The 14,626-nt window shown below is 46.8% G+C and overlaps 1 protein-coding gene across 1 annotated transcript in view; it reads left to right on the forward strand.

Annotated features, from left to right (window-relative positions):
* LOC142563440 (sodium-coupled monocarboxylate transporter 1-like) overlaps positions 1–14,626 on the forward strand; it is a 113,147-nt gene that overhangs the window by 7,184 nt on the left and 91,337 nt on the right. The window contains exons 2-3 of the mRNA XM_075673994.1: positions 8,266–8,406; positions 9,344–9,473. Of these exons, the coding sequence (XP_075530109.1) occupies positions 8,266–8,406; positions 9,344–9,473 (271 nt within the window). The remainder of the gene's footprint in view (positions 1–8,265; positions 8,407–9,343; positions 9,474–14,626) is intronic.

A 14,626-nucleotide genomic window follows, 5' to 3' on the forward strand; every position in this document is an offset into this window, starting at 1 on the left:
GCTCTACGTCCCCACTTCGACCTGCTTCTCAATTCGCCGAGCATCGTCCGGAAAACTAAATTATGCAGCTTTTGCCGGAAAAGCTGCATCGAACGACAGGACAGAAATTCCTCCATCACGTCCGTGCAGTATGATATTGGTTGTAGTAGAAGGTGTACATGTAGAAGCTTTAATAGACACTGGTGGTAGTGTTTCAGTCATTCACCGGGAATTGTGCTCACCACTTCGGAAAGTTACGACCCCCTATGATGGATCTACGATATTCGCTGCTCAAAGGGCGCCATTCTACCTATCGCCATGTGCACTGCTCGTATTTCCATCGATGGACTTCTGCATTACGTACAATTTCGAGTCCTAAGTTCGTGTGCCCAGGAGCTCATATTTATTTTCTTTATACGGCCTCCGCCTCCATCTGCTGCGGGCAACGCGTTCACCGCATGACCGACACGACCTATTCACTTCATGTAGATGACGCACCACTTCACTTGCTTGCTGCACAAGATACCGCGCTAACTCCTCGCCATCAAAGCATTGTTACTATCACGTCTGCTGTCATTGACTGCGTCGACGTGCTCGTATTAACATCTGCACGCTGTCTCGCAAGAAGGATAGCCTTTGCATCAGGGCTGGTTAGGTTTCATCATGGCTCTGCACTTCTCTATGTTACAAACCCGACATTCGAAAAGTTTCTCATCCGTAAAGGCAGTACATTGGCTTGAGCTACTGAATCGGAGTCTATATCTGTTGTTTCCTTTAAACCAGCTTGCTCCGAAGTTCCTTGCACCGGAGAGGCCGCATCTCCTTCAGCTCTTGCAGCTGCCATCCGTTCCGACCTGACACCTTCGCAGTCACAACAATTGCTTGGTTTGCTCCAAAAACATGAAGCTTCGTTTGATGCGTATTCAGCTTCGTTGGCAAAGACTTCAATTACGACGCATCGGATAGAGACAGATGGTACATCCATAGTGTGCCGTAGACCATATCGTGTATGGCTAGCCGAGAGGAAAATCATTGGCGAGAACGTCACCGACATGCTCCAGCGGAACATAATATGCCCCTCTGCTAGCCCTTGGTCTTCCCCCGTTGTTTTGGTTCGGAAAAAAGACGGCTCTATTCGATTTTGAGTCGACTACCGAGCACTTAACAAGATCACATGTAAGGATGTATACCCTATGCGGCGAATAGACGATGCCTTGGATTCCCTGCAGGAAGCCGAGTACTTCTCCAGCATCGATCTGCGTTCCGACTACTGGCAGATACCTATGCATGAGGACGATAAAGAGAAAACGGCGTTTTCAACACCAGATGGGCTCTACGAGTTTAATGTCATGCGATTCGGCCCCTGCAATGCGTCCGCAACGTTCGAGCGCATAATTGACACCGTTCTTCGTGGCCTGAAGTGGAAGACTTGCTTTGCTATCTGGACGATATTGTTGTTTTCTTGTCAACCTTCTCTCAGCACCTGCAACGTCTGGACGAAGTTCTCACATGCCTTGCCAACGCTGGACTTAAGCTAAGCACCAAGAAATTCCATTTTGCGAGCAAGACAATCAAAGTACTAGGTCACATTGTGAGCAAAGATGGCATTCGTCCTTATCCTGACAAGGTTTCGGCAGTTCTGCACTTCCCTCGTCCCGAAAAGACCAAATATTTGCGTAGTTTCCTAGGCCTCGCTTTCTAATTTCGCCGATTCATACGAGGCTTCGCCTCAATAGCGTCACCTCTACACGAATTACTGGGTTCTAATGTTCCCTTTGTGTGGTCTCCTGAATGTGAATCTGCGCCCGCCCATCTGGAGCGCGCTGTCACATCTGAACCAGTACTACGCCATCTTGATGAAGCTGCTCCTACCCTCCTGCATACGAATGCTAGTGATTACGGCAGTGGTGGCATTCTCCTACAGCGACACGACACTTTATGTGAGAGGGTCGTCGCGTACGCAAGTCGCGTTCTGACAAACGCCGAAAAGAATTACACTACCACTTAGCAGGAATGCCTAGCTATCACTTGGTCTGTGCAGAAGTTTCGACCTTGCCTTCACGGCCGCCATTTTACGAACGTTACAGACCATCATACGTTATGCTGGCTTTCAACGCTCAAGAACTTCTCTGGACGACTTGGTCGGTGGATGCTTCGTCTGCAAGAATACGACTTTACTATTACCTACAAGTGCGAGAAAAATACACCAAGATGTAGACGCGCTTTCTCGCTGTCCGCTTCCTACAACACCATGCAATGGACCTCCAACTACCATCCGTGACAAGCTTTCGCACGATCCCTCTTCACGTGCTTTCTTGTTGGCCACTGTCGACGAGATGCCTCCACACGACAACAGTTCTTCCAATCTCATCAACTAGCCGACTCTTACCGTCGGCGCATCATAGACAAACTTCAAGGAGCTTCGCGCCCGCCTAACGCCCGCCTTCGTCGACAGCTAACGCAATTTAGGATTGTCAACCGCGTCCTGTACGGTCATGCCTATCACCCTGACTGTCAACGCTGGGTTCCCTGTCCTGCCATGCTCTCTACGTGCTCACGTCCTGCAGGCTTCCCACGACGACATCACTGCTGGTCACCTTGGTTTCCAGAAAACCTATGACCGCATCAAAGGTCGCTTCTACTGGCCTGGATTGTCCGCCAGTGTAGCGAGGTATGTCGCTTCCTGCACCCTATGTCAGCGCCGAAAGCTCCCTACATCAGCTCCAAGCGGACAACTGCAACCGGTTCCTTGTCCGTCGCAACCATTTGAAGTCGTTGGCATTGACCTGTTTGGTCCTCTTCCTGTGACTCTCACCGGTAAACGATGGATTGTGACAGCCGTTGATCACTTGACACGCTACTCCGAAACAACTTGTGTGAGTTCTGCCTCAGCCTCTGATGTTTCTGAATTCATACATCAATCCTTAATACTGCGCCATGGTGCCCTTCGCGTCCTCCTGAGCGACCGTGGAAAAGCATTCCTCTCGCAACTACTAGACGAAGTACTCAGAGCCTCCGGAACCACACACAAGACTACCTCCAGTTACTATCCGCAAACCAACGGCCTCACAGAGCGATTTCATAGCAAGCTGTCATACATGCTAGCCACCACAGGCGTAGCCAGAGGGGGGGGGGTGCTTATGTGGCTTCAGCCCCCCCCCCCTCCAGAAATGTTTTCGTGCTGTGAATGCACTGCCGACCGAAGCAACCCCCCGCGCCTGAAATTCTGAATTTTGTCTAGAATGTCTTTTTATTCCTCGAAAAGACATTTTACCGTGAAAATTGCAAACTCGGCCTGGATTTTGTGGCAACGCCCATGCACCAGGATTCACATAACGCAAGCAGACCCATCCGAGCACGAAGTTTCAATGGCGTTTTGAGCAGTATGCGTATGGTTCTCTGTGGACCAAGCGTCTCACGTTCTTTTCCATATTCCTTCAGTAGCCACATTAGGTGCGCAAAGTAGGCATTCAACTGTGGCCAACATATTTTCCTTGGGTTTTTTTAAATTTCGATGCCCCTGCCCCACAAAAGGAAAAAAAATACATTGTTGCGGCGCAGCGAATTGTTGTTGCATGGTGAAAGTTCGATTTTGTTATTTCGTCCTTTGCGGAAAGTAATGGACCACGGGACGCTTCAGTTGCTGGATACTCTTATTATATTATTGCGATAGCAATTATACAGACACTCCAAGCGCATTCCTGCCGTCACCGTTGCCCTCATGTTTCGTATAAAGTCCAAGAGCGATAACATCGTTACCGAGCGCCGCATGCTGTATGTGCGAGTGAAAGCGTACGGGAAGGGGGGGAGGGGGGGACTGGAATGGGTGAGCCGACGATGGTGACTCAGTCTTGCGTGCGCAAAGGAGAAAAGTGGAGAGCAAGCTAGTCATCTTCCCTCGTGCGCGATACATCGGGGGGAGTGGATGGAATGGGGGCGGTATCTAGGATTCTGTGAATCTGTGATTGCACAACATGTTTATTTGCTCCGTTTGACGCATTATACACCTTGACTTTTTTTAAAATACGTACATTTATTGGAGAATTATACGTACATTTAAATATCTTGTTGGGAGATGTTGTGTATACGTGCAGTGAACTTTGTTTCCAGTGACACATTTTTGCCCTTTATCAAGCTCTATCTTCGCATTTGTATATCCCATTGTATCTTCGCATTTCTAATGCACGAGGGCGAGTCAAATGACAGTGAACCTACCCGCCCCGCGCAATAATGGTTCGGTTCATTATCTGCGAGGCATGTGCGTAGAAGAGAGGGAAGTCTCATTTACAAAAGTGACACGCTGGTGTGAGGATAAAAGTTCTGGATCGCTCTCATATACTCGGTTGAATATGGTTACCTGACATATTGGAAACTCCAAAAGTTGAACAGCGTGGTGCCGTGAAGTTTTTGACTGCTGAAGGTATCTCGTCAAAGGAAATTAATCGCCGTATGGCTGCCGTGTACGTTGAACATCGCATTTCATTGGCCCCTGTGAAGCGTTGGAGCAAACGGTTCAAAGGAGGACGTGAAAGTTGCAAAGACGATCCAAGAGAGGACTAAAGCCACCGTGAAATCACCCATAATAAAATTGCAAAAGTTGATGACGTGATGAGATCATCAATCCCGATTCGGTTCACCCCATAATTCATGAACATCTCTGTCATCACCTTTTGTGTACGCAATGGATGCCCAAGATTTTGAACCACCGCCAGAAGACGGAGAAGTTCGGCGCTGCCTTGACTGGTCTGATCCGGCATCACAATAAGGGTGACGTCTTCTTGTCTGCAATTGTGATCGGGGACGAACCATGGTGCCACTACTACGAGCCCGAAACATGACGGCAAAGCTTACAGTGGAAACATTCGAATTCTCCACGCCTAAGGAAACCAAAGGCCATCATATCCGCCGGAAAGGTGTTGTTGACTTTTTTTTTCGATGGTAAGGGACCATCACGGATAGAATTTGCTAAGTCTCGAGCGACTATCAATTGTTTCCGATACTGTGAAACGCCGGAACGGCTTCGTATTGCAATCAAGAACGACGTGGAAAATTGACGAATGGGGTCATCTTGTTCCTCGACAATACCCGTCCCCAAACCGCTGATGTATTTAATACAAAACTGGCAACGCTCAAGTGGGAAATGCTGCAACATCCGCCACAGAGCCCAGACCTGTCACCTTTCGACATCCACATTCTGGGGCAACCGAAAAAAAAACAGCCCAAGGGAACCACATTCGTGTCGGACGATGACGTGAAAGAGTCAGTTGCAGATTTTTTTGAAGCAGCAACACAAGGAATAGCGTGAGACCGGAATCATGCGACTCCTTAGTCAATTGGACAAATGTCTAAATGCTCATGGAGACTACTTTTCAATAAAGTACCCCGTTTGTCATATATTCGCATTGGCTCATTTTCATATACTCGGCTTAGTATATTTTGCAGAACTGCTGATTTTTATACCTGCTCTCTGTTGCGATATAATTTCTGTGCAATTACTCACGATACACGACCGGTGACAGCTGCTCCTGCGTTATACGTTGGAACAAATGCCAGTGTCATTGATATTTTGCACTGGCCGTTGCATAGGTACATGAATGTAAACACGGTTCTTGAATGACAAAGTTTCATTAACATATTTGTCCTCAACTTGTTCATTTCATGGCCATTACATTTTTCATATCAGCGACATGCACTGCTTTGCTGGTTTCAAACTCATATAGTTCTAAAGTTAGTGTGATATTTTCTTTACTTATTAAATATACAAAAAACATGGAAGCATTGATATCAGCTAATTTGCACACAATTTTGGCACATACGAGTATATCATTTTTTGAAGAATAATATATTTTACTTTGTTTTTACGGTGCGTAGCGTTCAGGAATTCGTTTTCAGCAGCTTTGGCGATGTCAACACAATTATTATTGATGGATTTTATCCCTCGACAAATTGTTTAAGAGGAAATTTTAGCTCGGACCCCACTCCGACGCGGCCTATTCAAATACATGTAAAACGCAGAAACGCTTTTCTGAGATAACCTCTGGGTCGCTTTTAATCAAATTTGTTGCATTTGAGGGAGCAAGTTAGATTGTAGTGTCTATTGGAAGCGGAATTTCGATTTAGGGTCTGAATTTTGTTTAAAATATTTCGAAAAATTTGAAAGTTTGAAGAATATGGGAGCACGACGTTTACAAACAGCTCTGCATCAAGAACAGATATCGCAGTTTTGTCAGCGGCATCTATTATAATAGTCAAAGCGCACCAATTTGCTATGTGAATTTGTATCTTAGGTGAATTGGTTACGTTGTGTACAAGGGTTCTGCAAAAGTCGTGTTTCCATAATACTACATTTTTAGATTCATGTGTAACATATCAATTTTGTCCGCTGTATATGTGCTATTTGATGAAATTCACAGAATTGTGATATCATTTTTTATTGTTGAGTTACAGAGTTCTATACTTGATAGTTTCGTTTTCTGAAAATTTGAGGTTCTGGACACCTTTTAATTAAAAATTGACAGCGTAAATGAAAAATTCGAAACCAGCAGTTACTAGAACTCCCCCCACCCCACGTTTTCCTTTTAAATGCAACAAACTTCGTCAAATTTGGTGCAGTGGGTGCCGAGAAAAACGAATTCCCCTTCTGCAAGTATTTAGATAGGAGCACCCGAACTAAAGCTTCCTGTAAAGGAGGATGCCGAGCTGCAACGTAAGCCCCTACCCCCCCCCCCCCCCGAACGAAATTTCTGGCTACGCCACTGCTAGTCATGTACATCGAACCGGATCACAGAAACTGGGACGCAATTTTGCCATTCGGGACTTTTCCGTATAATACCGGCGTTCAACGCATGACCAGTTACTCGCCATTCTACCTTGTCTACGGTCGTTCGCCCTGTTCCTGTCTTGACGTCTCTTTCTTCGCGCCAACTGTCAATCAATATCCAACCTCCTGTGAAGAATATGTGTCCCGCATTCTGCGCTGTCGCCAGCTCGTCCGCATCAACACCGAAGCACGGCAACAGGACCGCAAGCAGCATTACGATGCCTCTCATCGCGTCGTGTGCTTCCGCCCTGGCGAGAAAGTGCTACTCCGGACACCAGTTCGTGCTCCTGGCTTGTGTGACAAGTTTAAGCTTTGGTTAATCGGCCCTTACAAAGTCTTGGAGCAGACTTCTCGGATTAACTATCGCGTGGTGCCTGTTATTGTTCCAAATGACCGCCGCTGCCGCGCCTCTGAGGTTGCCAACGTTTCCCGTATGAAGCCTTTCACGAGGCGTTCGCCGCCCCTTTGAATTGCGGCCAGGATGGCCACTCTCGCGCGAGGCGACATTAGTGTGGCCATTTCTAAGCTATTCTTTGTCATCTGTACATGACCATCATCATGTGGGGTTCACATGGGGTTGTTCTTCATCGTCGCTTGTGGGGCTCGCTCTCGAGTGTGATTCGTGCTGTGGGCGTGGCCGGTTCGCCGCATCTTCGACTCGGAAGAAAGATCGTGACAACTGCTGCGTCACAATATGCTAATGATGATGAAGATTTGCATGCTATAATACCTAAAGCAGCTGCAATTTTGAACAAGGCCCCGTACGACAACTGCATATGAAAAGTGCCACACAGATGTATGGCATCGTGAAAAATTATTGTAGCGCATACCAGTGAGGACACAAGAAGGACGCGGGCCCCATGTGGGTCCTTGATATGCCTTCTTGCGTCCAGAAGTGCCTTCGCTACAACAGCTTTGCAAGCCTGCGAAAAGAAAATGATTTCGTACAGACCAAAACTTTATTACAACCAAAATCACGTAATTAAACAAGCAGACGTCTGTCTGTTCTAACAACTCTCAACCCTATAACTCCGGGCACCGTCGTAGCGTAGTGACAGGGACATCATATTTTTAATGAGCATTCACCTATACGTCCTAAAATGTTTACTTATTTCTTACTTAAAACTTCCATGCATGTAAGTCTGTAGTTTCCACTTTATGCGGAAACATTCCTGAGAACGCTTACATGCCGAAGGGGTGGTGGTAAACTACAACACAAGTCACGCCCATTGGTTATTCGTCGCAAGTTACAACTACTCATATAGGTTTCCTGATTCCTCTCCATATGCTTTTTTGAGTCCTCAGCTGAATCCACCTTCATCTAGATGTTATTTGTTACTTGCGCTCAAACTTTTCTGACGACGCCTCTGGGAGCGACAAATATAGCTGTTAGTTTCTTCGATATCACCCATTTTGTGTATCGAGCTGGGTTTCCTAAAACCGAACAATTTTTCTATGCTTTTCAGTTTTCGTGTTGACTTTACCACGGACGAAACAGTTTGGGCCGTACTGATTGCAACCGCACCGACATTCATCAACCGAATCTGTTTGGACCAAGCTAGCGCGCAGAGGTACTTCGCAACCAGAACACAAAAAGACGCGAAATGGTGAGTAAAAAAGACACTACGTTCGCACCTGAGGGGCCGGGTCAACTGATTTGATGCGCTTAGATCGCGTCAGCATGGGCAGGCGAGCGCGTTTAAGCAACACGGGCACCATTGGATTGTTTCTGCATGTGCTCAATTTGGGTGCTAAGCCTGCTATTAGCAGTGCTGTTTCTATTTATGCGCTCTACCCTTTTACCAGACCAGGAAATTTATTAACTTTGAAGTGCGATAACAAATGCCTTCTGGTATATGTCTACAATCGGGTGACTTGAAATGGCTGAAGCACATTGTCTACCTTGGTAGCTTTTTGTGCATATTGTAACGATGCCAATAAAACAACGATATTTATTAAGGGCGAACTTGTGCCCACAAGTAAAGGTCACTGCGGTCGTGAAGAAATATCTGGCAGTCGCGTTCTCAAAGTTGGCCTAGAACCGTCTTCCTCTTTCTTCTCGCGTGACACCTCGTGCGCGTGGCGCATGCGAGCCGGGTCCAACCGGCTGCCCGTGCCATGAAGATCACTGCCTGTTGTTGCTGAACAACACCACGGTACGGCGCGCACAGTGTTGAATACAAAGGGCGCGCAACTTGAATGTCACCAAGTTTGTCGCGGCAATATCATGAAACCACAGCGGTTTTCTACGATATGGATGTGTCAGTAACAGTTAGTACTAAATGAAAAGCATTACTAAAGAAACCTATTTAAGAGCTTGCGGTCGCGACAACCGGACGATGCATGTATACTCGTATTATCACATAATACTTCGTATCATGTCAGTGATTTCTATGCGAAACACACAAACAGAAAACAAAGGCGCACATGTACTCTGTATCGCACGAAAAGTAACGGTAAGATTAGACATAGAACGACAAAACTCAAATGCACTACTAACACAGATTGGTACCTAGTTATTCTTTGCCTCTCCTCGCATTACAGGACAGTCATCGTGGGTACAATAATGACGTGTGTGTTCTCTGCCCTCGTGGCCGGTGTTGGTGCAGCCCTCATATGCAGGTACCGAGGCTGTGATCCGGTCCTTTCCGGATCCATCGAAAGATTTGACCAGGTGATGCAATCACGGCCAGCACGTTATATTGCCTGATGTTAAGCTTATTACTGTGTTGTGTGTAGATGGCCAGATGTATTAAATTAGGAATCTCTGAGAACTTCCAAAGAAAACTTTGGTTGTACAACGCAATTTGATTCAGATATCATCATCAGCCTGCTTACGCCCACTGCAGGGCAAAGGCCTCTCCCATACTTCTCCAACAACCCAGGTCATGTACTAATTGCGGCCATGTCGTCCCTGCAAACTTCTTAATCTCATCCGCCCCCCTAACTTTCTGCCGCCTCCTGCTACGCTTCCCTTCCCTTGGAATCCAGTCCGTAACCCTTAATGACCATCGGTTATCTTCCCTCCTCATTACATGTCCTGCCCATGCCCATTTCTTTTTCTTAATCTCAACTAAGATATCGTTAACTCGCGTTTGTTCCCTCACCCAATCTGCTCTTTTCTTATCTCTTAAGGTTACACCTATCATTCTTCTTTCCATAGCTCGTTGCGTCGTCGTCAGTTTGAGTAGAACCCTTTTCGTAAGACTCCAGGTTTCTGCCCCGTAGGTGACTACTGGTAAGACACAGCTATTATACACTTTTCTCTTGAGGGATGATGGCAACCTGCTCTTCATGATCTGTGAATGCCTGCCAAACGCACCCCAGCCCATTCTTATTCTTCTGATTATTTCCGTCTCATGATCCGGATCCGCCGTCACTACCTGCCTAAAGTAGATGTATTCCCTTACCACTTCCAGTGCCTCGCCACCTGTTGTAAACTGCTGTTCTCTTCCGAGACTGTTAGACATTACTTTAGTTCTCTGCAGATAAATTTTTAGACCCTCTCTTCTGCTTTGCCTCCCCAGCTCAGTGAGCATGCATTGCAATTGGTCCCCTGAGTTACCAAGCAAGGCAATATCATCAGCGAATCGCATGTTACTAAGGTATTCTCCATTAACTTTTATCCCAAATTCTTCCCAATCCAGGTCTCTGAATACCTCCTGTAAACACGCTGTGAATAGGATTGGAGAGATCGTATCTCCCTGCCTGACGCCTGTCTTTATTGGAATTTTGTTACTTTCTTTATGGAGGACTACGGTGGCTGTGGAGCCGCTATAGCTATCTTTCAGTATTTTTACATACGGCTCGTCTACACCCTGGTTCCGTAATGCCTCCATAACTGCTGAGGTTTCGACAGAATCAAACGCTTTCTAGTAATCAATGAAAGCTGTATATAATGGTTGGTTATATTCCGCACATTTCTCAATCACCTGATTGATGGTGTGAATATGGTCTATTGTTGAGTAGCCTTTACGGAATCCTGCCTGGTCCTTTGCTTGACAGAAGTCCAAGGTGTTCCTGATTCTATTTGCGATTACCTTAGTAAATAGTTTGTAGGCAACTGACAGTAAGCTGATCGGTCTATAATTTTTCAAGTCTTTGGCGTCCCCTTTCTTAAGGATTAGTATTATGTTAGCGTTCTTCCAAGATTCCGGTACGCTCGAGGTCATGAGGCATTGGGTATGTAGGGTGGCCAGCTTCTCTAGAGCAATCTGTCCACCATCCTTCAACAAATCTGGTGTTACCTGATCCTCCCCAGCTGCCTTCCCCCTTTGCATATCTCCCAAGGCTTTCCTTACTTCTTCCGGCGTTACCTGTGGGATTTCGAATTCCTCTAGACTATTTTCTCTTCCATTATCGTCGTGGGTGCCACTGGTACTGTATAAGTCTGTGTAAAATTCAGATATATAAATTGCACAAGATAATTTCGAATTTGGACGTCTCTAAAATTCAAAGGAACTATTCAATAAAGACGTGACAGCTGCGATTCGTTATACAATTACACACCACACACGAGTGCGTTAAATTTACACAGAAGAACAGAGCCGATAAATATTTTTTTTGTTGCGCAGTGCACTGTAGTGGCTTTCTTGAAGAAATGCGAATCCTCTTGGAGTCAGCGAAGATAGGCTGACTCGTAATCGGTTTTGTTTTGCCAAAGCTGGACATTCGAGATAAAATAAAGATATCGTGGCTTAGGGGTTAGAGTACCGGGCTGCTGTGCTTGACGGCACCGGTTCAATTGCACGATTGGTTACATATTAACCTCCTGTTATTAAATGAAGACGAGACAAGAACCTACCTACATACCTGCCTACTTCTCGGAAAGTGGATAGAATGGTTGACATTAAAGATCTGCCCTCTGATTACTACTAAGGCGCTATCTACTGTGCGTGGCGAAGCATTCTTAAGAGACCTATTCACATTTTGTACGTCTCTTCCTTATACCATCATCATTCATCAGCCCCTTCCCTCCCCGTCCCTTCTCTCCAGTGTAGAGTAGCAGGCCAGAGCAAGTTATAGCTCAGGCCGACCTCTCTGCGTTTCTGTAAATAAATTTCTCTCTCTTGTACAGCCAATACATCCAATCACTTAGTAGATGTAGGAAAATATACGTTCTCTTATAAAGTTTAAGATGCATTATTCGAACGCCCGTTTATATGGATATTGAGAATTATCACAGGAAATTCAAAAATCTAACCCTTTTAAATTGGCTTAATTGAAGGAATGGCGATATTATTTGCACACACCGTGCAAAAGTGACGCATGGCTGCTTAGCCACCAGTATATATTTGTAGATATGTGTGTGAAACCCATATCTACAAGCATGAGTGTGCTAAATATTATATTAACAAGATGTCAGCAACGCCAGTATTCTTGAAGAACAGAACGACGCATGTGACCATGTTTAACTTCCGAAAGCAATGTTTTTCTTCATTTCTTTAATTTTGCGTACACACTAGGAAGGCCAGAGCTGTAGTAGGCACGAGAAGTACTGTCCTAATTATCAATGAGGCATTTGTAGGCACCCCAAAATGACATCTAACTGCTGTCTTTTAAACGACGTGCTAATTGGGTGCAATTTTTTGCGACTGCCAAACAAACCTCCAGAAATATGAAAAATATCACGCGACTGCGCTTGCAGCCCCATCATAAAGCAGCGCCCTCAAATACGCTGAATGAATAAGCTGACTGTTGCCTGTCGAAAACCCGAAAAGACAGCGCATCCCCGAGATAACGGTACGGAAGCAGCACCATCAGCATGTTTCGCGACTTTGCAGCTAGCTGTTCCTTCCTCTTTACGTCAGTCTTATTATCCGTCTCTCAAGGCTGACTGGTCACATTGATAAGAAAGGCCCGTTGATAACGCCGCCGAAGCACCGCTCTGACCACGAAGGAAACGCGAAAAGCAATGTAATAGGCATAGCATGTTTCAGCATCCCTGCTTTGCTCGCACTGCATCAACAGAGTGCGTGCGCGGTATATTTCGTGCCAGAAACTTGCATGGGACCAAAACCAAATTAAAGAGACTCTTTTAGTTTTCGTGAGAGTGTATACGTGCTGCATGAACAGGTTCATGGCTTAAAATAAAAGAAAAAACAAACCAGACGCGGAAGCGACACTATGTGTTGAGAAAAGGCAAAACCGATGAGTTCAATAAAGTAAATAATCATTTCTAAATGAGTCACATCGGCAATCGGGACGCCTGCACAAAAAAACAAAAAAAAGTGGGAAGTTTGCACTAGTGGTACAGTGCTGGCTCACAGCGGAGCTAGTTTCGGCAATTGCTAAGTGTTGCTAGGTTTTGCGATGTTACGCATGACTTGTTTATGCTGATACGACGCGTGGCTAGGTTTGGCTAGCTCTAACAATGTTATCTGTGGCTTAACTATGCTCATACTAAGTGCGGCCAAGATGTGCTAAGTTCTTGCGAGGTCATACACGGCCAGGCCGGTAGGCCAGGGGGGGGACACTCCGTATACATCCCATTGGCCGTTTTCGAGCAGACGCTCTTTCGACGCTAGCGCCAAGGTGCCCTTCAGCTACGGCCCTAACCAATGGGCGACGCATTAAGCAAAATGGCGGCGCACATGATTGTTTACGTTGTCATGGCAACAGCAACAGCAGCCGCGCGGCACCTCCTCTCCCAGACGTTTTTCTTTCCTTTTTGTTTTTATTATGCCGACCCGCTCCACTCCCTTTCCCCTTTCCCCCATGCCGCGCGCGCCGCTCACTTTTTTTTGTTTTCACCCGTAAGCGGCGCGTTTTTTCTTCTTTTAACGCGATAGCGTTAAGGAGCTCGTGTCGCAGAAAAGCCGGTGTCGTCGGCGTCGGTGTCCGCGGCGTTGGCCGTGAGCGATAAATCACGGCAGGCACTTCAAAAATAAAAAGCAACTTTCAAGATGGGCTGGGTGGGAATCGAACCAGGGTCTCCGGAGTGTGAGACGGAGACGCTACCACTCAGCCACGAGTTCGATGCTTCCAAGCGGTACAAACGCGCCTCTAGTGAATGCAGTGTTGCCTTCGAAACGACCCGTGGAAAGTTATACTGCGGTGTATACCGGTAATTATGAACATATAACTTACAGAAGTCGCAATTACACGAGTAGCGAAGTGCGTTTCCGCTGCATTTCGTCTGGGCTTTCCGCACACGCAGAGCCATCTTGCGGCAAACATAGAAGACCCCCTCCTCTCCATGTACGGCGCTGCCCGACAGATGGCGCGCCACGCGCGCATTGGAGCTGTACGAGCACCGGTGCGAGGCGGGTCGCGGCATGGACTCTCTCTCCCCTGACAACGCTTCGCCTTGCTCCCTCTGCAGAATCATGCGGCCTTCCTTTCTTTAGATCACTATCTGTCTATCTTTCGGCCCGTGCCGATCACGACGTTTGGCTGGCGTGCATCATTTCCCCCTCCGAGATACCGAGTTCTTTGGTTCGTTCCGCTTGCTCAGGCGCACGTTTCGTTGCTGCGCCGAACGCTGCGTTGCTCTACCATATGGCTCGACGCTCACCGCGTCCGATGCGGGGTGCCTCGTAAGTGATGGCTGCCCTGTAGCCCATTGTCTTACACCCCTTGGCGGGTCGACAGGAACGCTGTCGCGTTCCACTCTTGAAGGCGAAGCTTAAGCGTCCTCAAATTTTTTTATAGCGCGCTTGTTACCGCGCGCCACGCGCCAGCTCGCAAGCAATCTGCGCGCTACGCCGCGCATTGGCATTGCTTGCGAGCTGGCGCGTGGTGCGCCGTGGGCTATGCGTTGGCACGCACGCAGTCTTGCCCATACTTATATTATACCAGCATCTGCCGGGACATAACAAAAATTCC

Source organism: Dermacentor variabilis, chromosome 11 (genome assembly GCF_050947875.1).
Source record: "Dermacentor variabilis isolate Ectoservices chromosome 11, ASM5094787v1, whole genome shotgun sequence".
Taxonomy (NCBI): domain Eukaryota; kingdom Metazoa; phylum Arthropoda; class Arachnida; order Ixodida; family Ixodidae; genus Dermacentor; species Dermacentor variabilis.